Source organism: Tarenaya hassleriana, unplaced genomic scaffold, assembly GCF_000463585.1.
Source record: "Tarenaya hassleriana unplaced genomic scaffold, ASM46358v1 Cleome17, whole genome shotgun sequence".
Classification (NCBI taxonomy): Eukaryota; Viridiplantae; Streptophyta; class Magnoliopsida; order Brassicales; family Cleomaceae; genus Tarenaya; species Tarenaya hassleriana.
Genome location: NW_010965122.1, coordinates 767,744 through 794,013, shown reverse-complemented (window position 1 = coordinate 794,013; position 26,270 = coordinate 767,744). Strand labels below are relative to the sequence as shown.

Genomic DNA, 26,270 nt, shown 5'->3' with positions numbered 1-26,270 from the left:
GTGTTGCTGAGTTCTTGGTTTTCGCTACAATCGAAGATCCAGAAAACGTATATCGAATAGAGATTTCGTCGATTTTCGGGGTTTCGGTTTTGATTATTGTGTAGTTTTTTTTTTTTGGCTCGCCATGAAACCATTATACATCCATCAATTTCGGGGTTTCGGTTTGACTGTTTACAAAAAAAAAAAATCCGCTGAAAGAAGAGACTTATAGCTTCATAGTCCATCTTCTGCAATAAACTCTGCTGAATCAATGAGATATCGCTTGAAGAATGAAGAAACAGATAAGAGAAATTAATGATCCGAAGACGAGAGATCTCCAAGCTCGGATTCGAACAATTCACGCATCCTATGTGTCGGGGTGATGAACAAACGCAAAACCTTGGCACAAAAGGCTCTGTTTTATAACAGAACGGTCATTGTTGATATATCGATTATATTTACGGAATTACCCTTGTGCTAAACCGGTAATAACCGGGACTGCGCACAATAATTCTCATAAATGTCATTCCGAGTTTTGGTTCCGTTATATTTAACTGGTTGGTTTAGTTATTTTAGTTTCAAAACAGTTATAACTATTTGATTTTTATATTGGATTGGATTCGAGTTTGGTTTTTTAATAAAAAAAATCAATTTCTCAATTATAACCATTTGAAATTCTTATATCAAAATCAATTCAGTTGTATATTATTTGGTTAGGATCTGTTCATTTATTCAATTGTTAACCAAATTAACCATCTCTATACCTAATCGTGAAACCATCCGATTTTCTTTGTGCTATTGAAATCTCTGGAATCTGCAATGCCTCTGGAATCTATGTAGAAATACAAGGGTTCAATTGTTTCACAAAATACAGATTTTGGAATGAAAATTTATGAAAATATAATTATTAAAAACAATAAGAGTTTACAATTGTTTGTATTGCCTATTCATAACAAGCAAATTTTCATGCTTGTTATATCATATGTTTTCGAAAACAAAACAAAAATAATAATAACCAATTTCACCTGTTTGCACCCACAAATACAAACCAAATGTAGATATGGGTTTGAAAAAGTAACTAAACTTGCGCTGCAAGTAACTAAACTACAAAGAATCCCCTTGACCTGAAAACTCCATCACAGCCTTAGCCGGAGCTCTCGTCTTCAGAACCATTTCCTCAAACTCGTCTTCCGGGTTCGATAACGCAACTATCGCCCCTCCTGCACCGATCGTCGCTTCTCCCTCGTGCATCACGACCGTTCTTATCACGATATTCAGATCGAACGTACCGTTATACGAGAAAAACCCGATAGACCCCGAGTAAATCCCCCTCGAACAGCTCTCAAGAGAATCAAGAATCTCCATTGATCTTAGCTTTGGAGCTCCGGTCATCGAGCCGCCGGGGAAAGCTGCTCTCACGCATTCGATGGGGCTAATGTCCGATCTTTTCTGCCCTCGAACCGTGCTCACCATTGTGTGGACCGTCGCGTAGGATTCCACGTCCATGAGGTTGGGTACATGGACTGAACCTGGCTCACAGACTTGGCCGAGATCGTTCCTCAGAAGGTCCACGATCATAAGATTCTCGGCTTGATCCTTTTCGCTGTTGCAAGGAACGCAAAGAGTTTTTAGTCAGGGCATAAGACAGAAATCAGACCATTTTCACAAGTAGCAATCGGTAGGGATGGGAAAAAACCCCCAAATTTCGGGAATCCGAGTGCTATATGAGATGAGATTGGGTCATAGCGTGAGAAAATCCCGAAAATCGGGTTTGAATTAGGGTAATTGGGTCTGGTTACTACGCACGAGTACCCGAACGAACAATAAAATAACATTTTTACCCCAGATTTTAGAGATATTACAATACAAATCAACTGAAAATTCTTGAAATTTCGAGTTCAGATTTGCAGAACCATAAGAAATTCGGATACTTGACCGAATCAATTACTAATATATGATATTTATTTTGAAAAACAAAACCCTGAAATTTTGTATTAAACTTGGTTTCAAATATTCAAAAATGATCTCGGGTATCCAATTTTGGATGCTGCACCAATAATCGAATATTATCTCGTGAGGTTCGAGATGTTCGAGTTCAGATCCTGGTAACTCAAAAATCTCAAATACCCGGCCTGCCCACTGTAGGCCGGTTGGGCAAACCATTTGAGCAGACATGACAGAAGTGCAAACCGAATGTAAAGACAATGCAAAGTTGAGTTTAGCGCTTGAAATTGCGATAAAGACAGGTCAAGAAGCATGCTAGAATATGGATCCTAACCTTAACTCCTCACTCCAAAAAAAAAAAAAAAAAAAAACGAGATTCCAGTGATATGTCAGACTTGTCCGTACCGATAACGAAGGATTCAGGTTTGACGTACCTGAACTTCAGTTGGAATTTACGACGTTCATCCTCCTCGGCTGTGGAGCCACGAGCTATAGTACCCTTAATCGGTTTCGCTTCAAGAACTCCATTTCTGTCCAGCCGCAAAAACCTTTCAGGCGACGAGCAACACAATCGTAAATTCTCTTTCGAGAAGTTGAGAAATGCCGCATATGGCGCAGGATTCTTTTCTCTCAGGTGAAGATACAGTCCCAATGCATCAATATCACTACTAATCTTCCTCCTGTTCTGAGTAGTAAGACAAAGCTCGTAGCTTTCCCCATCTTTAATATAGTTCAGACAGTTTCGAACATCGCTTATATACTGTTCCCGGGATTTGTCCGGAACAAAATAACTTTCCTTCCATGGAGATGAAGCTGTAGCCTTCAGAGTTTGATCCCCATGTTCATTTTTGGCACAAACTCTAATGTTCCTAAGCTTCTGATCCGTATCTTCCAAGAACGAGTTACGAGAAATACCCTCTTCATAAAGAGATAACACGTAAATATCATCGAGATGATGATCGATAACCACCATGTTATCTGCAAAGAAAAAACATGCATCTGGAGCCGTGGATTTGTGACGATTAGATGAAACGCCACATTCAACTTTAAGATCGTACCTGCAGCAATGATCGATTTAGATATTGATTGCATACAAAATGTAGGACTAGAAGCAAACTTATATTTAAGGAACACCCCACTTAAAATCGACAGATAATATGGAGCATGAGTAAAGATAATGGAAGAGATTCACCACATAGATGATGATGATGATGATAGATGGCATTAACACATACCCGATACAGCCAACATATCCACCGTAAAAGTCGAAAGGCAGCCCGTCAAAATCCTTTTCGTCATAGCAAAACGACGAAAGCTCCTGATACAAAGTTAAAGAACTGTTATAGACGGATTCAAATAGTTCCGTTACAGCAAAACATTTTGTACCAAATTCATGAAAGGTTGATATCAAAGATGAGAAAATTTATGGCATATGTTTGTTATGTAATGGTTTTATGCCAGAGAAGAGGGTTATTGCTTCATACCTTATTGAGGAAATCAAGAAACCCTTCTTCCAAGAACCTTCTTTCAGTAGAACCCTGAGAATCTTCTATTACAAGATGACCAGAATGCTTAGATGCAACCTCGCTGAAACAAGAAACACATAAGAGATTCCGGCTTTCGAGAGAGTGAGAGTGAGAGAGAGAGAGAGAGATTTACCTTTGATCAGATAATCTAAATGTCAATTGCTTCCAAAGGGATCCACCTTTGCCACCCATGAAAGAAAACCGGGCTCTAGCCTGGAACAAGAACATAAAAAACAGCATATCAATAGAAGAAATCTTCTACAGAGCAAAATAAAACCAACCCAAACAAATCTCAAGATTTGACAAAACAGAAGAGAGCAATAACAATCACCGCGAAGACAGTGATTCATGAGCTTATGCCACTAACCTTGTCAGTAGAAGAACTATCCAGCCAAAAAGCATCATTCCCGCCATTCTGTCCAAAGAGTTGGCAGAATACATTTCCTGCTCCACCAACTTGATGGGCCAAACCATCAAACATCTTCCATTTTAACTTCAAAAATTTAGTATGACAACTTCTTGGATACGACAAATCCACTAGATCAAACACACCGAGACCGTTCTTTTTGGCGGTAAACACAGCATTCCTATTTGTATGGTGCCCTTGATAACTAGAACCATCTTTACACATAGTTCTAGAAAGATCTCTAAAAAATTGACTTGCATCAGGCACCTGCATGTTTGCTAAAACAAGATTTACTAGTCAGAAAAAGTGCACAAACCTGCAGTCAAAACCGTAACACGATCACTAGCCACTTCCGAGACCACCCAATGAGAGTTCTCAAAATGGGCAATGAGTAAAGAGGAAGAATATACCAAACCCATATAAGAATATAAACATTTAAGAATCTAATTCTTGAAAAGAGCTCTATTTTACCAGTGTCATTTATGTTTCTGAAATGCAAAGATTTAGATCTGCACCCCCTCCAATAATCCTCAGTTATCTCCCTGAAATTTTTGAATATTTGTCTTCCGTAACTGGTAGCAACACTCTCTGGATGAAACTGGAAACCAGAAGCACATTAAAGAAAAAGAAAACGCAAAGAAAATTCATTTCAAATAACACCTTGAATAATCAGACCTGCACACCATAATGGGGAAATGTAGAATGCTTGATGCCCATGAGAATGCGCCCATTTTTTCTGCCTTCCGATTTGGATGAAGACCGGGGTTTTCCATTTTCTGACTTTTCTGAAACAGAAATGACCGATTCACCCCCTGGCAAGGTCCCCATGTTATTAAACTTGTTCTTCTCAGAGAAAGAACCGGTGTCATCAGAAGTTGTCCATGCAATAGGTACAAGTTCTTTTGGCAGAGATTCCGGGTCTATGATAAGAGAATGATATCTAACAACCTGCAGAATTGATGTTCCAATGGAAATTTGTAACCCATACCTCTAGAGATGTTCATATACCGGAGGCAAAAACAAAAACTGAATTACCTTGAAATCAGAGTTTCTCCCGGATGGAATGTGAGAAAACAATATGTTTCCATCATGCTCAATTCCACTGCATAATGGAGATCACAACGGTGAGAAGTACAATCACCTAATGAATTTTCCATTAGCTTTTGTCAGCAGAATTCATTTCAGGAGAAAAAAATGACCCGTTTGTCTAAAGGCACAGAGAAAAGCATGAATCAATCCAAATAAACTGAAGTTACATTCAACAATACCTTAAACGTCCATGGACTGGTTCAGGGGCATGCACCACATGAGCTCCATGGACATAGCCAAGTGCCTGTTAAAGCATAACACATCTTTGTTAAACAGAAATCTAGAGAGAGAGAAGCTATTCATTTTCATGACTATAGAGAAAAGGGTTACAAAAAAAAATTCAGAGAAAATATCAGTAATAGCTTCAAAAGACGAATTGCCTCTGGAAGGCACTTCATTGAGTAGCAAATTCTCACAGTAGTGAAATCGAATACCTGGTGGCCAAGGCAGACGCCTAGAATAGGTATATCTCGGCATTGTGACGATTAGATGAAACGCCACATTCAACTTTAAGATCGTACCTGCAGCAATGATCGATTTAGATATTGATTGCATACAAAATGTAGGACTAGAAGCAAACTTATATTTAAGGAACACCCCACTTAAAATCGACAGATAATATGGAGCATGAGTAAAGATAATGGAAGAGATTCACCACATAGATGATGATGATGATGATAGATGGCATTAACACATACCCGATACAGCCAACATATCCACCGTAAAAGTCGAAAGGCAGCCCGTCAAAACAAAAAATGGGCTTATGATCACAGAGATGTTGATGAAATTCAATTGCCCATACCTATATCTGTTGAGCAACTTGGAGAACCAGGTCCAGGTGATAGAACAATATTATCGAAAGCAAACTCTTCATATAAGTAACGGTAAGCTTCTTCCCATGTCCACTCGTCATTTCGAACAACCACAGGAGGCACTAGAAATAATAAAGGAAGTTAACAAGTGAAGAAGCTTCACAGAGAGAGAGAGAGAGAGACAGAGACAGAGACAGAGAGAGAAGGAGAGATTAAAATAAGAGCTTACCTCCATTAATAGTACTGAGTGCTTGATATATATTGTATGTATAACTATCATAATTGTCAATTAGCAACGTCCTCACAAAGTTGAGCTTCCTTCTGGGCTCTCCCAATGATTTCCTCCCCGTTGTAATTGACGAGTCTTCCAGGTGTCCGGGAACTAGATGGCTGGATGCCAGAACCTTTCTCACAGCACGTCCGGGTAAGTTGATGTATCCCTTCTTTGATATTTTATTAACCTTGACAAAATCAGTAGTTAATAACAGATTTCCATCCGGTATTCTCGAATGAATGTCGATAGGATATGGAAGCTCTGGAGAGGTTGAGCACAAAGAGAAATTCATTTCTCTTGCTGAAGGGGAGGCACAGTCAATGTGACTTTCCAACCCCGTCTTTAAACCCTGAAAGAAATCAAATATCGCAAAATGAGACAGATTCATGTCTCTTGCTAAAGGGGCGGTACCATAGCCATTTTTCTTTCCTACTAACTGATAGCAAATCAACTCCAATTATCATCTCATTCAAATAATTGGCAAATAGAAAGATAACTAAACGTATAACACAAACCAGTTGATGAATGCTTAATGGAGACAAAAGATAGACAATGTTTTCCACCTGAGTCATTGTTAGTATCCTAATCTCAAACCCACATGAAACCAAGCAACTCACTGATATTCTTCATCTGATCCTCTACGACTCAATTGCAAGAACAGAATCAAGGTAAATAAAATAAAAATCTTTTGGCTCATATCAACTGACAAAGAATCACAACCATTTCTTTCCTATTCATTGGAGGGAATCAATGTCACAGTTGTAATCTCGTCCATTTAACTCATGCACAGAGAGAGAAAAAAACAGAACATATTTCGCGAAACAATTTAACTGAGGCACCACGATGACAACATTCAACACCTGAGTCATTTCGAGGTTTACAGATCCTAAGCTTGAAACCACTTGGAACAAGCGATTCAAGGACATTCTTCATATTTCCGCTTAAGGAGCCATAACCAGACTTGCTTACCAATCAAGTACACCATCACCATGCGAAAATTCCACCATGTCTAAAACAGAAAAGACGCAAGATGCTAGTCATTCGATGTTTACAGATCCTAAGCTCAAAAACCACTTCGAATCAGGCAATTCAAATGATATTCTTCATATTCCCACTGAAGGATCCTTAACCAAACTTGCTTACCAATCAAGCACACCATCTCCATCTCTATGAAAAAGTCCCCCCCATGTCTAAAACAGACAAGACGCAGGAACAAAGGTTGCTTGCTACAATGAATTTCTAGGAGCAATAACCTTGTAAGCTGTAACATGAAAAGGATCTCGTTCGCTATAATACAAACATTGAACATGCCATTGGGATCAATCCTTTGGTTAATCTTAGGAACCACACTCGTTTGCCGATTCCGTATCAGCAAAAAAATACGAAATTATTCTCCTTTTTTTTTGTGGAATACGAAATTCCATTCCTTTGATACAAATTTAACAAAACTTCGTAATCGGCACATGCAAGCTATAATTAACTCTTTACCAAAAACAAAAACAACGAGGAACAGAGCAACTTCCGAAATTGCAGGAGACAAGCTCAAGAGATGTAAGAATGGAGGATTACCCAATTGAGAATGCGACAGGGGATCGCGAAAAGGGAAATGGGTCAGACACAACTCTCTGTCTTCTTACAAGAACATGACTGGATCAAGCGAGAGAGAGAGAGAGAGAGAGAGGCGGCAAATGTGAGGTTGGTGGAGGCGATTTGCAAAGGGTGGCCAGGAGAACACGAAGAACGCTTTGAAAAGGGCAAAAAGAAAGAAAAAAAGTGGAAACTGCCCAAAATTAAATACTCAATGGAATATTCAGTCACTATTTATTGCGCTATTAATACGAAAATTTCAGTTTCTCTACTATTGAAATTTTGATATTTTGATAAGTACTCAAAACAAATAAATTTAAAATTATTATCCATAAAAATGATATTGTCTATTAAATATCTGTTATGAACATATTCAAACAAGCATGATTTTAAGATTTTGGATTTAAATATGTTATAATCACGGGGTTGATAAATTATTCGCAGACCAACAAAATGTGGAAACACTATTATGTTATTTATTTTAATATATAAATATTTTCTAATGTAGATTGTGTCCGAGAATTTGTAGATAAGATATCTAATCCCTTTTTATTTTATTAGTGGAATCTAAATGTCTATCTATAATCATACAACTCACAAGAATCAAGACTCAGTTTAAAATCGTTCTAATACTCAATATTCGAGTAATTTGATATATAAATTGGATTGCGTATTATTTTCGTAGATACTGATAATAATTTAGGAAAAATAAATTATATATTATTACTATGTATTTGGAAAGAAGCGAAAAAAAAAAAGTAAAGCACCGAATAAATGGGACCCATATATATGCATGGAGCTGCCTTGGAATCTACTCAGATTGTTAGATTCGTTACTTATTTCCTCATTATTTTCTTTATTCTCTAACCGCCTGTTTTTTTAAAATAATTGTACTCATGAAATTATTATATTTATAAACGATTTGCTATTAGATGGAAGAGAACCGAAAATTTAAGCAAATTTAAACAAAAAGAAAAAAAATTAGGCTCTCTTTTAGGCTAAAAATACACCAAAACAAATATGATAACAAAAATTAAAATTAATTTCATTTAAAATATATATATATATATATATATAGTCAAAATCTACAAAATCTAGAACAATGATATGCTGCTCATCTTTTTCCCTCATGTACTTTTTCTAATGAAAGCATTGTAATTTTTTTTTTTTGATAACGGAGCGTCCTGGGCCGAAGCCCAGACTAATCTCCGGATCGGGAGCAAACCATGTACTTTGAAATATTCGCTTCCTTCCCCACCCTGGGAATCGAACTTGGGGCGGGAGAAGTGCTTTGCATCCCCGTTTCACCAGTTGAGCTAGCCGAGATGGGTAAAGCATGATAATTTTTTTTCCTCGACATGCGTAGTTTGCATTGCCAAAAGCACTATGGTGAGAGACAGTGTCCATGGCAGTAACAAGAACACTAAAAATGATGTCCGAACTATGACACGAAGAGATTCAAAGAATCTGTCGGAATCTAAAAAAAAAAACCCACCAACCAAATACAGGATATGATCGTTTTGTACAAAGCCCTATTCCATCCACATCAAACCTTTAGAACAAAAACTGTGGCTGTCTTTCTAGATACTCTTAGGAAAGTTAACTTGCAGTTTCAGTCAAGCAAATGCTCAGACGTTCTCCGACGCATCCTCATGTGACTCGTCTTTGCTCCTTCCAGCGGCCAAGCTGTCCGCCGCTAGTCTCTCCTCGAGAGCCCTTGCCCCTCTTTCTCTGCAAATACAGATCTCTTGTCGGGACAACACACGTTTAACAGAACAAGAACATGCGGGAAGAGAAGAAAAGGTTGCTACTTGCAACCAGGTATTAAGCAGAAAAGGCCCTACTCCGTCTCTTTCCCGGAACCAAGCCATTTAGATAACCAGCATTAAGTTCAAGATTTTGAGGTCCATTGGAACAATCATAATCCATCAGTTTCACATCAAGTAATCCTTAGCTGTTGTATTTTGATAAGAGGGATGTGAAAATTCCAAGCTGATTGAGAATTATTGTAAGATGTACGACATGTAAACGGGGACTCATGGTTTGTGCTAAGTCGGCAAAGTTTGCATGGTCGCTGCATGAAAATAACAAACAAAGGTAGATCATGCAACAAACTAAAAGGAAAGAAAGAGAAAGTTACCTCCTTCTGGATGCCTCAACAGGATCAGAACCTGGCAATGGAGCACCTCCCAGAGTGTAACCATGGCCCTCTGCAGAGGCATCCGAACGTCCACAAAGCATCCGGTGGAAGATTGTGGCAATAGGGTCAATAACCGGTCTGCATTTCATTGTGAAGAAAACGTTTACCGACAGATGTGTGAAGTAGAAAAAAGATTCATGTTTTAAGGACGAAACTCGAAACTGTAGTTCACAAAGATTATTCTCTCACCTTAGAAACTCTGGAAAGAAAGTAGAGAAGGCAAAGTCATCGCTTGGATCACCTCTGAGCTTCGTTTCTGGCCTCCTCTGTAGGTATCTGAGGTATAACCAACCCATATATGTACCAAATATCAAAGTGGGAAGATATGCTGCCGATTCCAATGTGAAGAAGCTTGAAACTATTGACAGGAGAAGCATAATAGAAGGCAACCACTGAACACAGGAAGTAAAAGCAAGAGTAGGAGTGAGAAATTCTCCAACTAGCCAAAATTAATGCAAAACAACAAAACGAGAAAATGGATGATAAATCTCTATGATTTCTTAATTAAAAGGAAAATTGGATACCTTTGCTTTAATCCTCAACAACGATAGTTCCTGGTCAGGTATTATTTGCTTTATCCCAACCAGCAGAGCCGCCAAGACACCATGAAAGCCCGCAAGGGGCATATATCTAGACAGGAAAACAGTAGACAAGACTTGTTATATAGCGGTAAAGTCGAAATAAAACAATCACGCATGAACCAAACATGGTAACATAAAATTCAGCTGTCAAGCAAAGGGTTGCAAAGCAGATTTTAGTTTACATAACATAGGCCATTCCTCCCATTTAATTTACCGAGAAAATAAAGCAGCAAAAACTTAATAATCCAAAAGGTGTGAGGATAATTACAGGTAATTCTCCACCCTCGTTATGTAGTACAAGGCAATAGCAGTGACGAAAACACAGAGAGACGTGAGAATGTTCACCACAAAGATGAACTTCAGGAATTCTTTGGAACCCCAGACAGGTTCGAGCAACTTCCCCATAAAGAGGAGACCAAGGGTGCTGAAGACAACCTGAAAGATTGAGTACAAGTCACTCGAATATACTATAGGCAAGAAAATCAGCAATGAGAGGAAACAAACAAACTTAGGGAAAAAAACACTACATACCCCATATATTGTCAACTCAAGGTAACCAGCTGTTATCAGATTCCAGGCAAAAGGAATAGTCCTATAATGTAGAATGGATACAGAGAAAAGAATGTAACAAGTCAGAATCCCGATACAAGGGGCAATACAATGGGGTACATGTCAAAGCCAGACTCGATGAATATAACATCCAAAACCATTTGCAACACCCATGATCCAAAAAGCACTCCTCTGTTGTGTACCAACACGCCATATCTTTCAGCATGAAAATTTTCCAATCATATTCATTTAAGATAGTATTAGTGGCGATTAGTTCTACACAGAGCAGTGCTTGTTGGATCATGGGTGTGGCAAATGGTTTACAAAAGTTTTCGTAAAAAAGCAGTACTACACAGAGAAATCTAACAGTGACTCTACTCGTTCAAAACCCAAGTCTTAAATGATCCATATATTTCCAGGTACTAGACAAGAATGTGATCTATCTAACGCATCAGATTAACAAAGGCTCCAGCCAAAGCAGAGAAAAACTTGGAAAACAAAAACAACCATTGATGATCTACTCATTCAATACCCAGATCTCAATCCTAACATATCCTCAGACAAATACATAAATTGAGAAGGGAGAAAGCGAAGAACCTCGACGGAATCAGAGCGAGATATGGAACAGAAGCAGGAATCAACCGAACCACGATGTGCCCAGCAACAAGCACCACAGCGAGTCCCTTGCAGAGCTTGGTGAACCCGGTGAACATGCTCGTTCCCTGAAAGACACAACAGAATGACCATATCGAAATGCTGGATCGATCAAGCAATGCGATTCGAAAGATAAAATCGTCGAAACCATCAAGCGATTTCGAAGATCTGAGGGAAGGGGATATAGATTCAGTACCGGAGAACTCATGTCGCCGGCGAGAGAGAGCACGAATCTGAAGCGGTCAATGGAAACAGTGAATCGCAGATGGTCGATCTTCGATCGATATCTCTGTTTTTTTGTCGGTGGTTCGATCCACGGTTTCGATTTCTAAATTTCTCACCTCTTTCTCGATATTATTATTACATAATTATCTATTAACGCCCTTAATATAATATTAAAGATATGGATTTTTATTTTACAAAAAAAAATATGATTTTTAGACTTTTACTATATTTTAATATATTTATTAAATAAAAATCTCAAAACTAGAGTTTAGAATTACAATCCATCTTGAAAAACTATGGTCTAGATAATAACAGTATATCTATATATAATATTTAAATATATTAACAAAATAGGAAAATGATTTAATTTTTCCAAAGACAACGTGAAATTGAAATATATTTCTTGAATGGAAAGAACTTTTGGAGTTTTTAAATTTTAAAAACTTCAAAAAATTATCAAACAAAGTTTTTTAAATTTAGTTTTTCTAAACATGAGGAAACTATTTTATGGAAAAAAAATAACTAAAAAACTACATTTTTTTTAGATTTACAAATCTATAAAAATAAAAAACTAAAATCTAAAAACCAAAACTAAATCCAAAAACTCAAAATAAAAACTTCATCCATTCAACAGGGAATATAGCAGAAATGCCCTTAAAATGCTACCCCTTACTTTATAGCCTACCCATCTAAAAAATAAATCTAAAAAAAATAAAAATTGAAATGAGTTAAAGACATATATATCCCTGAATTTTAAATGAAAGACGAAAAGGACCATACCTTTTCGACTAAAAAACGGCTAACTTTTTAAGAATTAAAATAAATGCTCTCTCTCTCTCTTTCGGTAAACTCCCACTCTCTCTTGCAACCTGATCTCTCTCTCTCTCTCTTGCAGCATTTCGAGAACTCTCTCTCTCTCTTGCGCGATTTCTCTTTCGAAATTTTCAGAGAAGTGATGTCATTTTCCTTGCAATTTCGGTATCTCTCTTGTGATTTGTGTGAAAAATCAAACACCCATGGATCTAAGAACACATGTGTCTTCTGCTTCGTCTTCATCTGCGTCTCAGGTCGGTTCATCGCCGTCATCGTCGGACAAAGATCTTCCATTAGAAACGGTAAGTTTGTCTACATCTTCTTCTCTGTTTTTTTCTTCTATGATCTGATCATGGAGTAAAATCATTAAACTTGTTGGATGATTTGGGATTTCAAAATAGGAATTTAGGGTTTAGGGATTTCGAAATTGAAAATTAAAGTTTTGGGATTTCTGAATATAAAGTTAGGGTTATGTGTTTTGAAATATATAATTTGGGTTTTAGGAATTCGAAATAGAAAGTTAGAGTGTGGGTGTGAGATTTCGGAATACCTTAGCAAGTTTAATGATTTCCTAACTCGCAAGGTCATGTGGATCACAGGTCACATGGGTCACAGAGATTTATATGGTAATAGTATGATATAACTCACAACACCGCACACGAGTCACACGGGTCACGAGTCATGGGTCAAATGGGTCATGGGTCACATAGGTCACATGAGCCACGGGTCTCAGGTCCCAGGTCACAAAGATCACAATGACGAACAATTATTTTATTTTGCAGCTTCCATTTGTCTACAAATTCGAAGACATTCAGTTTTCTTCGAAGATCAATACGAAGTGTTATCCCTATGAGACACTGAAGACGCTTAAAGAAGTACTGACACAGGATGGATGGACGTACTTCGAGAAAGAATCACAGTTCCAACATCTATTCCACGCACAATGGGATCTACAGTTAAATATGGCGCATACGAGAGTTCTCATTAACCGCTCTGTTAAAGCGGAAGACGAGAAGGAATTGTGGTTCGTGCTCAATGGTGTGCTCGTGAGGTACTCAATCATTGAGCATGCAGTTATATGTGGTTTGAAGTGTAGAAAATATCCAGAAGAATGTGAGAGCTTCAAAAAGAGTGAGTTCAGGAAAAAGACTTTCGGACGTAAGAAGGTTTGTTTGAATGATGTGGTGGAGAAATTGAGATATATGTCAACCCAGAGGGCATCAGATCGTAAGAGATTGGTTATTTTCTTCTTGATGGCCGGAATCTTGGATCATGCCCTGTCATCCGAACAAATCAGCCGTGATTTGTTCGACATGGTTGATAATTTACGTTTATGTGAACGATTTCCGTGGGGTCGATACACTTTTGATCGAATAGTTGATCAAGTGCGAAAGAGTCTCGGTGCGAAACCAAAGACAAAATGGCATTGTCCGGGGTTTATAATCCCTCTAATGGTAAGTTATTTATTAAATTACGAGGAAATTATTTGAAAGTTGGATTGATTTGATTACTTTTTTTATATTGCAGTTGATGCCTTTTGAGTGCATTAAAAGCTTGGGTTCCAATGGGTGGTACATAGATGTTCCAGGTGCAGACCTAAACTGTCCTAGAATGTGCAAGAGGGTAATCAAACCCGGGCTTAGATGAACCTTCCCTGCTGTAATGGAAAAGATTGGAATTGAATCACATGTACGGGTCACGGGTCATGAGTCACATGGGTCACATGGGACACGGGTCACATGGGTCACTTGGGTCACGGGTCACATGAGTCATATGGGTCACACGGATCAAAAGTGACATTTTTTTTTATTTCAGGGTATTAAAAGTATTCTACAAGTGGGAAAGGATGAAGAAGCACTTCTGTATGATCTGGAGAATTACAAGGGAAGTAGTGATCCAAATATCAGTGTATGGATGCAACATTTGCAGTTGAATCCGCAAAGCATTTATTGGGATAGCATTTTGAGCTTGATGCCAGATGCAGAACTTCTTTGAAAAAGGGAAAAGCTAAGATAGTTGAAGAAGATGATGATGAAGAAATAGAAGAAGAACAAGAAGAAATTCAAGAAGAAGAGACTCAGGTTGAGGGAACCTCCAAGAATGCGAGGATCAGCAGTTTCAAGAGTGGATGCATTAGAGAAGTTCATTAAGCAGGAGATCAAAGCATCCGAGGCGAGGATCATTGATCACATGGGTCAAGCGATCCAAGCATCTGAGATGAGGTTAATTGCTTGTCTTAAAGATATTCTGAAACAGTCTGGTCATTTCTCTGCGAACTATTCGTATAGAGTGCAACCTAGGAATGATGATGTGTGGGGGGACACTGCAACTTCTAAAGACCATACTGGAGGAGCGGATGTTTTTATGGATGTCCCTCAAACTGGGAATGTTGATGTGGATCTCCGTGAAGCTGTTGAGAAAGGTGACAAGGCTGCGAATGATGATGTGGATCTTCCTCAAGCTTCTGAGCAGGGTTCTAAGGCTGACAATGCTGATGTGGATATCCCTCAAGCTTGTGACGAGGGTTCTAAGGGTGAGAATACTGATGTGGATCTGCCTCAAGCTTGTGACGAGGGTTCTAAGGGTGGGAATGTTGATGTGGATCTGCCTCAAGCTTGTGACGAAGGTTCTAAGGGTGAGAATGTTGATGTGGATCTCCCTCATGCTTGTGAGGAGGGTTTAGAGGCTGAGATTGTTGATTTGAATCTCCCAAAACTTTCTGAAACCCCAATAGAAGGCCAGGATGACATAGCCCCATCTAAACCCCAAAGGAAGTCTCTCAAGCAGTCCTAACGTCTGGTACCGCAGAAGGTAACTCTAGCTCTGAATCTTCATCACTCAGATTTCCTTTGAAAAGAAAACAAAGACAAGGGCCCGCAAAAAGAAGTCCATATGTTGAACCAAAATCGAGTGAACCCCCTGCAAAGAATAAACGTTGCAAGACACTTGTCAGAGGTAGAGGAAGAATGGGAAGGGGGAGAGGAAGGAGCAGAAGAAGTAGCGGAGGCAGGGGTACACAACAACATGAAGAACCAAAGAAACCAGAATCAGAATGCGAAGAATCTGAGGTTGCATACTTTGTCTGACAACCTGAAGGAGTTAATGGTGACAACCTCGTAAGGACGACATCCTTTCTTTCATCATCCACTCTAAAAGCGAGCATTCTTTGGAAATTTATGAATATGTCCCGAGAGAAAAGGCTATGGAAGTCTAATTTGAATGCAACTAGAGATTCAAAGTTTTTTGAAACTATTTTGGAGGGCGGAAAATGGCTCACTGATGAGGTAAGGCTCCATTAAATAGGTCACGAGTCACACGGGTCATCTCTAACATGTTTTTGTTTTTCTTTGACAGCATATAGAAGAGGCAATGTGTGCGTTTCGGTGCAACTATTCGAAGTACTCCAGTAAAACTGTGATCTCTAACTGTTGCATATGTGATCTATACTTCTCGAAGACCATCATGCGGTGGGAAGAGAGTAGGGACCTGTTCAAGCTGGGTTGTCTTGAGAAATACTTCTCCGGAAAATGTCCAGTTGGAGGTGTACGTAAGCCGTTGCAGAAGTATGATGTTCTTCTAACTGTTGTGAACATCCCTTCACCCGCACTGCCAGAAAACCCCAAGATTCCCTATCATAGGGTTGCCATTAAAGTGGATATGAGGGACAAAGTACTTAAAGTATACAATTGCCAACCGAGACTGCGGGAGAATGTGGATAAGGTTGTTCAGAAGTTAGCTCATCTCATACCGCATGCATACATCCTTGCTAAGACAAAATTGTTCCGTGAAGGAGATTTGATTGAGGTTCAGTGCAAGATTGGGCTTCATGAAAATGCAACAGGTTCTGATTCCGGTGTCTATGCTGCAAAATACGTGGAGGGAATAATGTTGAACAAGGGAGCATAATTCATGTCGATATGCGATGGGACCATACCATTGATCCGTGAAAAATTGGCTATCGATATATTTTGTAATGGTAAAACTGTGAACTGACCCGTTATTTATTGTGAACTCTTTCGTAGTTTGTAAACTCAGTTTTTGTAAACTCTTTCGTATTTTTGGATTTTACTTTTACTTGGAAATGAGAAAGAAAAAAAATATAAGTCCAATGGGTCACCCGGGTCACATGGATCACACGGGTCACGGGTCAGTCACATGGGTCACATAGGTCACATGGGTCGAATTTATCGAATTAGTGACTTGGCATGGTTATGCAGTGATTAATCATGGATTTTAACATCAATAACAACTTTAAAATCATATTTGTTTCAATTTTCATATCCAAATCATTCATGCAAATGTAATCCATAAGTGATACTAGTGTTTCATGACAACTTATGAACAAATTGTACTAATGTTCATATAACTCTTACTTATGTTAACGAATTTAACTTGCAGATACCATATTATCATTGTAAAACATCATATAAACCATTTTAACACTTTAAAATCGAGATTTGACTGTGTTTTATAAGTGCCACTAAGTCACGGATCACATGGATCACACAGTGTAAAAATATCTTCGGGTCACATGGGTCACGGGTGAGTCATATGGGTCACACAGTTCAAAACATTTTTCTATCTATTCAAGACTTTAACACGGTACTAGTGCAAAGAAAATCACCTTATTCAAATAGATGTCCTTCTGGAAAATGTATACAATCACATAGGTCACGAGAACTACATGAAATCATACAATCATATTATTTATGCAATATCTTTATTTGCCCTTCTTTGAACGCTTTGTCCGCGGTTCGCTGGGGCCTGGAAACCGATTTTGTTTGGGTCTACCGGTTTTGCGTTTATCTTCCACAATCGGAGGTAATACCACGAGGTTTGCATCCCGTAGGTCGTCAATGATCCAATCACAACAATCAGGAATCGGATAAACCGTTTCTTGATAAGCCAACCGCCATGTCTCCCGGAGAAAGTATGGAGAGCATAAGTACGGTATAATCTTGCCTTTGCAGTCTTGTGGACTGCTGCGATTGTGTGACTGCATGGATATTTGTCTATGTCAAACATCTTACAACTGCATGATCTATCCCCTAGACTCACCAAGTGTTTCTTACCCATTTTATCTCTCACCTCAAACTCGTCCGTAAAACTGTTCAACACAGTTACCTCATATGTACATGCTATCTCGTACCGCTCTTGAAGCACTTTATCAATAAACGGTGTCAGCTTATGAGAGTTATCAGTTGAACCTGCTTCCATTCTATGCCTATTGAACCATTCCACGATCTTTCCAAGACAAATATCAAGCAACCCAAGCAACGGAAACCTTTTTGCTTTCTTCAATACGGAGTTAATCGATTCGGCCCCATTTGTAGTCAATAGATTATACATTTGACGTGTAAATTTTGCCCTTGCCCATTTCTCGGGATCAAGTTCTTCTTTCTGCATATACTCCGCAAACTTGAGAAACCTGCACGACATATGCACATGGGTCACATTGGTCACGTAGGTCACATGGGTCACATGGGTCACAGATAACATACCTGACTTTCAAATCATTAAACCGCAAGCTTCTGCGCATTTGTAGAATAGTGAAGCAACAGATTCATCTATATTATTCTTTCTTCCCACGCCTTTATTAACCTTGACTTTTATATTTTGTGCGATGTGTCTTACACAAAAACCGTGGCCAGCTTCCTTGTACACTTCTCTAATAGCCTTAATTATGCTTCTATACTGATCGGATAACACAACGACATCAGGTCCATCTGGTATTGCATCTTTCAATCTTTCCATAAACCATGTCCATAATGCATCCTTTTCTCTATCGATTATACCCCAAACCAAAGGATATTGGTGATGATCACCATCTTGTGCAGTTGCAACAACCAATGCACCCTTGTACGACCCTGTTAGAAACGTTGCGTCAATCGCAACCACTTTACGCAAATATTTTCATCCTTTTATAGCTGCATTCAAAGCGATAAAGACATATTTAAATCTGTCATCATCGTCCAAGCTAAGACTCGCATGCGTCCCGGGATTTCTTTTGATCAACATGTGCAACCACTTTGGAAGTCTACTGTAATGGTCACAAGGGTCACCACAAATCTCACTTTCTGCACTATGCTTGCCTCTTAATGCCATCAAATATGACACAGTAAGTCCATACTTGCTTTTGACGTGTTCTACTAATTCACTTGCTGTAGGCGTCTCGAATTTACCCAGATATTCTTCCTTCAAATAGTCTTTAACTAGCTTTGATGTACCCTTCATGGTATCGCTTGTTTCACATACAGGTTTGCAACTATGAATTGGATCGTGTGTTCTCACACTAAAACATTTGGACTTTTGGATCATTGCCACATGCAATTTCCACTTACAACCCGATCTTGCAAACTTGCATCTTACTTTCCATAACTTCTTATCAGACTTCACAGTTGTATAATTAAAACGACCCAGTGTTGCACCCTTTCGTACATATTCCTGGGCCGATTCCTTACTGTCGAACTCATGGCCAGGTCTTATATTCAATCCATCACTGAATGTGAATATAGAATTCGAAAACAATGAGTCATCAACCACCATCAAAGCCAAATTATTATCACCATCACCATCACCACAACCAATCGTCCCACATTCTCTTAAACCATTTGACTGTTCACTATCCGAAATATCTATAACTTCTACCACATTACTTCCAACTCTACTATTAAAACCAAGGTTCTGTAACACACAATCATCAAAATCCACCTCACATCGATTCTCATCGCCTCTAACAACACTTTCATAAGCAGGTATTATAGCTTCATCCTCGACATCTTTTTCACATTCTGTTTTGACATATACATGTACTTTCTCCACATAAAGCATGCCTCTCATTCCACTTATTCTGTCCAGGAGATAAATGTGAATATGCTTGTCATTCAAAAGGTATGTGGGCTTTCTGTTTTCTTTTACATTCGGTAAATAGCTTAGTTTGATCTTCGTTTTATCTTTGTCTGTTGCCATCTCAGAATATAACTCTTCAACAAGTTGCTCATATGTTACCTCAGTTGGAGGACAAAAGAACAACAATCTTTGGTTGTCCATAACTCTCCCGTTCCATTCGTATTCTCCGTTCTTATTCACAATCCATTCTCCTTCACAGAGAAAATAAATAATTGTAGTTCTCTCCATTACATCCATTATACCTGTAAAAAAAATTTACAAACCGAATGACACGTTACCAGAATGAATATGAAAATTGAAACGAACATGATTTTGAAGTTGTTATTGATTTAAAAACCATGATTAATCACTACATAACCATGACAAGCCACTAATTCGTTAAATTCGACCCATGTGACCTAAGTGACCCATGTGACCCATGACCCATGTGACCCATGTGACCCATGTGACCCGTGACCCATGTGATCCATGTGACCCATGATCCATGTGACCCATGTGTCTGTCCCATGTGATATATGTGACTCATATGATTGTGTAACTCATGTAACTCATATGTCTCATATGTCCAAATGTCTCATGTGACTCGATTTTCCCTCACAAAACACAGTAAACAACTCAAAAACAAGAAAAAATCCACAGAATAACAGTATTTAAGTCGAAACTTACCTATTTCCACGAGATTTGAAGCAGCTTTGCAAATTATCGAATAGAGAGCAAGTAAATCGGATAAATGAAGCAAATGTGAGGACACAGAGACCAAATCTGAAGGGAGAGCAACCAAATCGGAAGAGATACAGAGCAAATCGATGGAGAAAGAGAGAGAGCAAATCGGCGGCAGAATCGATGGGGAGAGAGAGCAAATCGGTGGCGGCGGAGATAGAGTTCAAATTGGAAAAGAGAGAGAGAGCAAACGGAGGGAGAGAGCAAACGGAGGAGAGAGGGAGCGCAAATGCTGGAGGAGAGAGAATGAAAACTGATAATGAGGAGAGAAAAATCGACACTGCTTTTTAGGAGGGAAATTATTATTTTTATTTGTTTTATAATATAAGGGTATAATTGAAATTGTACATATGGGAAGGGTATATCTGAAGGGGGTATTTTTTTCTGATAGAAGGATACTCCATGATGTACAAGTAGCATTTTAAGGGCATTTTTGATGCCCGTTATCCGGCCTGAACCCACTCGTAAAATTTACGGGCTTGGACCTAAGAAATTGAAGCCCGGTCGTCCATCGGGTCGGCCCGAAAAAATAAATATATTATACATTATATAATATAAAGGGAAAAACCCCTAAAAATTCCTGAACTTGCAAAGTGCGAGAAAAAAAATTCTTGAACTTGCGAGGGTGCCAAATAATTCCTGAACTTGCAAAAAGTGTCTAAATAAATCCTAATCTTGTTAAAAAGTGTCAGATGAATATTTGACCAATATTGACTGAAACTCAATCCTACGTGGATTGTGATGTGCGGAGCCACATCAGTTTTTATTTCCACGTGTGCAGAAGTTGGTTTTGATAAATCTGTTTTAGGAAATAAACGGGATTGTACTGAACCGGGTTTCATAATGTTAAACCGAGAAAAAAAGCTAACACTCGAAACAGATCTCGATCCGGAACCCGACCCGCTCCCATGATCGCTGTGGACCGAAGAAACCGACGGTCGGAGAAGTGGGTGTCCTCGCCTCTCGCCGGAGTCCGAATCGAAGCCCGCGAAATCGCGGCTACAACGTGGAGTACCGCGCGTGGGAGTCACCGCCTCATCGAAGCTGGTCTTATTCTCGTCGGAGATGACTTCCTTGTTTCTCTTGTCGGCTCCACGAGGACTCTGGTTATGACTATCATCCTTGGTTTTTCCAGACTTTCTCGCCCACCAAGCAGGCATTTCAGAGAGAGGGAAAAGAAAAAGTGGACTCCAGATAGAGAATTCAACAGAATTAGCAGAATTCCGGATCGGGATCTGTTTCGAGCGTTAGCTCCTCCGGGTCCGCTGATGATTAGGGTTTGTTTTTTTTTCCCGGTTTAACATTATGAAACCCGGTTCAGTACAATCCCGTTTATTTCCTAAAACAGATTTATCAAAACCAACTTCTGCACACGTGAAAATAAAAACTGACGTGGCTCTGCACATCACAATCCACGTAGGATTGAGTTTCAGTCAATATTGTGCATGTTATATATATATTGTTTTTTGTTTGTTGACTGTGAATTATCGTTTTAACACTGTTCTCGATGAGAACGGGTTTACCGGGTTCAACCCGGGCTACTCACTAAGCAGTTGTGCTTAGCCCTCGTGGTTTTTATATTTTTCAGATTACGAGGATTATGCCTAGTGCATTGGACGACGAAGACCTGAGAGAGACAGCATCATGTACGGGTTTTGTATTTTGGACTACGAGAATTGTATTCCCATATTTTGTACGATGTGCGTTTACTATTCGGACATGTGTTGTTTTGCGATATTGATCGTGTGTATTTCCGCTGCGTATTATGGTTAGAAAGTTTTAAAATTCCCGTATTTTTATTTGGTATTATTTTAATTGGTTTTAGTCCATGTGGCGCATCCTGTTCACGGGAAGCGGGATACGGGTGTCACAACTTTTGGTATCAGAGCAACGTCCGTTCCATGGGAAAGAACGACTCATTACCTTAAGGTTTTACAATGAAAAATGTTTTCGAAAACCATGTCCATAGAAAAATTGTTTTATGAAAACCGTACAAGTGGTGTGAGCTGCAGTCGTCGAAACCTTAGTGAAATTAACATGGCGCATTGGGAATGCCGCCATGATATGCTAAGCTAGAAAATAACAATTTCCAAAATTAAATCGAATACTTAACCCATTGGATCATAATCAAATGGTTAAATTTGGAATTCTTAAGAGGTCATAGGATAATACCCGAAGGAACATGTACCAACCCTACCAAGTGAGGAGTCTAGGACAAAGGGGGCGTCACCTAACATCTAAGTGGCATTGGCAGATGACCCCTCCATACTAACCTAAAAGATCTAAGGTGATAAGGAATGACAACGATGAAGTTCTGATAAACCCACCACTAGTAAGAAAACTGAAAGAACATCATGAATCGATATACACTATCGAAGATTGATGGATTACTAGATCAACCACCAAGAACTCGACGTTTCTACAAGGTCGACTCATGGACAAGACATCACCTGCCAAGGCGAAAGGTGCACAAAGGACAAAGTGCCCACGACTCGAGATAATTATTCTGGGTTCAAGTAAAGTCGTGAAGACTCACAAACGCAACAGTAGTATTCATGGAAAGTGAATCGTACTCTAATGGATTATCTGGATAAGTTCATCGCAATGGAAATAATGCCCTCATCAGATTGACTCATTAAGAGAAGCACTTATAGAGAGTACAACGATCTGGATGTGCTCTAGAAGCATGGTGTGGACTCATGGAATCTAAGCGGACCTCTCTAAAGACCGAAGCGATAATCGATTAGAGGTCACCAATCTCTATGAGGAAAGCCCAAGCCTATTGAACTTGGGAACCGCAATGGTCACTGGTCTGCAGAAGGATTCGCTTGGAACGACGAACCATATTTTAACGGTTTCCTTTAAGATGAGTTCATCACCATAATGATATTCTCATCAGATCAAGGTACCATGATGAACACCTACAGGGAACACCGTGGAGGAGGATAGAAGATAGCCTGTGCGCAGGACTCACGTTTTGGATTCAGGGATTTCAAGTGGATCTCTTTAAAGACTAAGCTGTCATCGGGTAATGGCCACCAAACTCCACGATGGAACACTAAAATCCTATGACTCTCCAGCAATTATCTTTGAGTTGTAGGAAGGACTAATCGCAACAGACGACCTAAGACTAAGTCAAATGGAAAAAGTACAGTAAGCTTGAATGGATCACCGAGGCGAAAATAGCTTCGACCGACTGTAACAAGGTTCAAGGTTAACGCTAGTCCTAACTGTACCATGGTGAAGATAATGTAAGGAATTATTATCGATACATCTGAGCAAGACCAAGTTGCGTATTAAAACAAGACGACATGTCAATGATTATGTATCGCAGGATTGAAAAGTGTGGAGAGAACTACTCTGAATACGATACGGAATACATAACAGTAAATACGTCATTGGAGGATCTGGAGGTCACACCTTTTTGGAGAAAGGGTTGACACTGATAATGACAGCCCGACCTACGCAATTCCCCAGAGGACTGGAGTTTAGAAGGCGGGGATGGCGAGAGATCATCCCAAACTATGATTCAAGTATTAACTGTCATCAAGAAAAAGACAATAGAGTGTTGGACACGCTAAGTTAGAAAATGGATTCTAACTGTCAATCGGACATGACATCGTCACATTGTAATGTCTCTGATTTGGGAACTAAATTGGGACATTGTTCCCTGAATCAAGAAAAGACTTGTGATGGTTTACGCGTTAGTTAGTCAACATTGAGGAGTATGCCCTTGAAGGCTAACACATTGACGATAATGGAGCACTGAGTCTGGAAAACCCGTTGTGTGGGCCAGATGACCCCGAGTTGAGACAGGACATCTTAGCCAGGGAACATGAAACGAGCCAGTGATACCTCCAAAAGCAAGTAAGATGTATCGGGACTACACTGATGGTATACCTGACTAGAGAATTAAGAGAGATGACGCTTATTTTGTGGCTAGATGCCCCACTTTCAACGGGTTAAGGCAAACAACAAGATGTCGAGAGGCAAAATTGCAATCGTTGGAGGTACCACAGTGGAAATGAGATGTGATCGCCATGGATTTTCTGGTCAGATTACCACCCATGCTGAGTAGGAAGGACGTCATTTCGGTAGTCGTGGACCGACTACCAAATCTGCTTATCTCATTCCCACCTGTCAAGAGTATCTGATCGAACGGTTTGAGCAAATTCAGATTTATGAGATAATTTATCTACGTGGAGTTCCTAACGATATCATATCGGGTAGGGACGTCTGATTCTAATCATGCCAGATTCACATCGCGCAAGTGAAAGGCGATACATGGGGCAACGAGGACAAAGCTCAAAGATGAGAAAGACATATCATCCTAAGAAATACGGTCAATCGGAGCGAACACTACAGTCATTGGAAGGTATGCCTCGAGCGTGTATCCTAGATGGGAAACCCATGGGACCAGTACAAGACGTTGTACGAGTTTGCGTACAATATCAGTGATCACACAACTGTCGGAGTCTCTCCATACTAGGTCGTATGCGGGAGACTGTGCAAGACACCTTTATATTGGGCAGAGATCGGCGAGCGCCGAGAGTTTGGGCCAGAAATCGTGGAGGAGACCACATAGGTGATACGAAGGATTCGTGTCCATCTAGAGATGACACAATGGTCGACAAGAGTCGTACATCGATCAGCTAGCGGAGGCGAGATTTTGCACTCGAGGTCGTGAATTATGCATTCCTCCGAGTGCAGGAGATGCGGGGACGTGTAAGGTTTGGACAAAGCGGGAACTTAAATCCGCGATACATCGGACCCTACACTGCGATCGCGAGAGTGGGCGTAATTGCATACCGTTTTGGATTGCCATCGGAGTTGGGTAACATCCACGATGTATCCCATGTATCGATGTTGGGGAGATACATAGCAGATCCCCCTCATGTACTATAGCCTCAGGAGTTGGAATTCACAGAGGTTGCACGCTTTCGAGATTAGCCACTACATATGGTGGACAAGAAGGCCTAGATCCTGCTGACGAAGGAGGTGCCACTCGTGAAGGTCTTGTGATGGAGCCGAAAGGTCTGATACATGACCTGGGAACCCGAGGCAAAGATGCGTAGTAGTTATCTTCATCGCTTTAGTTGAGTGTTATGCGGACTCTTGTCTATGATGTTTCAGGATTGTGTCACACCTGATATTTGGATTATGAGATTATATAAAGGTGTTCCGCGGATCATATTACACGCAGGAAGGTGCAAAGGATATCGCGAGATCTTGAATTCGAGGACGAATTCTTTTTAAGGGGGGAGGATTTGTAATACCCCGGATCCCAAAATAAATATTTAATTATTTTCAAGAATAAATAATTAAATAAATGTGTATACTAATTTGGGAATGGAAGTGAAAACAAAATGGAAAAGAGTACGAAGCCGGAAAACGTCAAAAAAGGATAAAAAATAAGCAAAGAAGAATGTTGAAATTTATCTTCAGTCCAGATCTGACCAGGAACTGGTCAGTCAGACCAAGGTCGGATCATCGGACCAAGACGAGGAGGAACGGATTGGAAAAAGATAGAAAATTTGGTAAAAGTGAAGTTGGTCCGCCAGACCAAAATTTGGTCAGTCGGACCAACCTACTAAGTCCGTCAGACAGACTCGAGGGAAGAAGAGGCGGACCGAAAGAAGAAAAAGGAAGGCTGGTCCGGGGCTGACCAAAAGTCAGTCCGCCGGACCAGAACCATTCGGAGAGGAAGTGCCACGTCGGACCGAAGGAACGGGGCGAGAGGAGAAAATGGAGTCTGGTCCGGAGCTGACCAAACTTGGTCAGCCGGACCAGAAGCTCAGTCGGACCGAAACCAGCTTGAACGGACCAAAATTCTGATTTGTTCTTCCGGTCCGGCGGACCAAATGCTTGGTCAGTCGGACCAGCAGTGCAAATTTTTCCAGCACGTGCTCGCGAAGTAGCCATTTTGAGTGCGATCTACCAGCCCGTCCCGACCCCTCTCGACGTGATTCTACCTCCCACGACCCTTAGGGTGTTGCAGGCTT

The 26,270-nt window shown here is 39.8% G+C and overlaps 3 protein-coding genes across 3 annotated transcripts; 1 reads left to right on the top strand and 2 right to left on the bottom strand.

Moving 5' to 3' along the window:
• Positions 1-868: 868 nt before the first annotated feature.
• On the bottom strand, positions 869-7,799 carry LOC104809878 (aminodeoxychorismate synthase, chloroplastic). Its single transcript, XM_010535978.2, is given in 14 exon segments — positions 869-1,582; positions 2,358-2,981; positions 3,159-3,241; positions 3,408-3,510; positions 3,583-3,662; positions 3,817-4,133; positions 4,327-4,453; positions 4,531-4,803; positions 4,891-4,957; positions 5,124-5,188; positions 5,379-5,448; positions 5,743-5,878; positions 5,986-6,379; positions 7,600-7,799. Coding segments are annotated over 13 exon segments (2,781 nt in total). The 5' UTR covers positions 6,323-6,379; positions 7,600-7,799; the 3' UTR covers positions 869-1,083.
• A 1,208-nt stretch (positions 7,800-9,007) lies between these two features.
• On the bottom strand, positions 9,008-11,941 carry LOC104809877 (rhomboid-like protein 19). The gene is made up of 8 exons (XM_010535977.1): positions 11,798-11,941; positions 11,545-11,669; positions 10,930-10,990; positions 10,667-10,833; positions 10,342-10,447; positions 10,007-10,209; positions 9,758-9,895; positions 9,008-9,348 (listed from the first exon to the last, which is right to left on the bottom strand). Exons 1-8 carry the CDS (start codon positions 11,807-11,809, stop codon positions 9,246-9,248), a joined length of 915 nt encoding a protein of 304 aa, XP_010534279.1. The 5' UTR covers positions 11,810-11,941; the 3' UTR covers positions 9,008-9,245.
• Positions 11,942-13,978: 2,037 nt separating this feature from the next.
• Positions 13,979-16,644, top strand: LOC104809876. Its single transcript, XM_010535976.1, has 3 exons — positions 13,979-14,093; positions 14,455-15,923; positions 15,994-16,644. Exon 2 carries the CDS (start codon positions 14,740-14,742, stop codon positions 15,430-15,432), a length of 693 nt encoding a protein of 230 aa, XP_010534278.1. The 5' UTR covers positions 13,979-14,093; positions 14,455-14,739; the 3' UTR covers positions 15,433-15,923; positions 15,994-16,644.
• Positions 16,645-26,270: the final 9,626 nt, after the last annotated feature.

Coding starts and splice junctions, on each gene's coding strand:
- LOC104809877 (XM_010535977.1), bottom strand. Junction 10,834..10,929: donor TTGAGTTGACAATATATGGG/GTATGTAGTGTT, acceptor TCAATCTTTCAG/GTTGTCTTCAGCACCCTTGG. Junction 10,448..10,666: donor ACGAGGGTGGAGAATTACCT/GTAATTATCCTC, acceptor TTTCCTGTCTAG/ATATATGCCCCTTGCGGGCT.
- LOC104809876 (XM_010535976.1), top strand. CDS start 14,740: ATGCGAGGATCAGCAGTTTCAAGAGTGGATGCATTAGAGAAGTTCATT.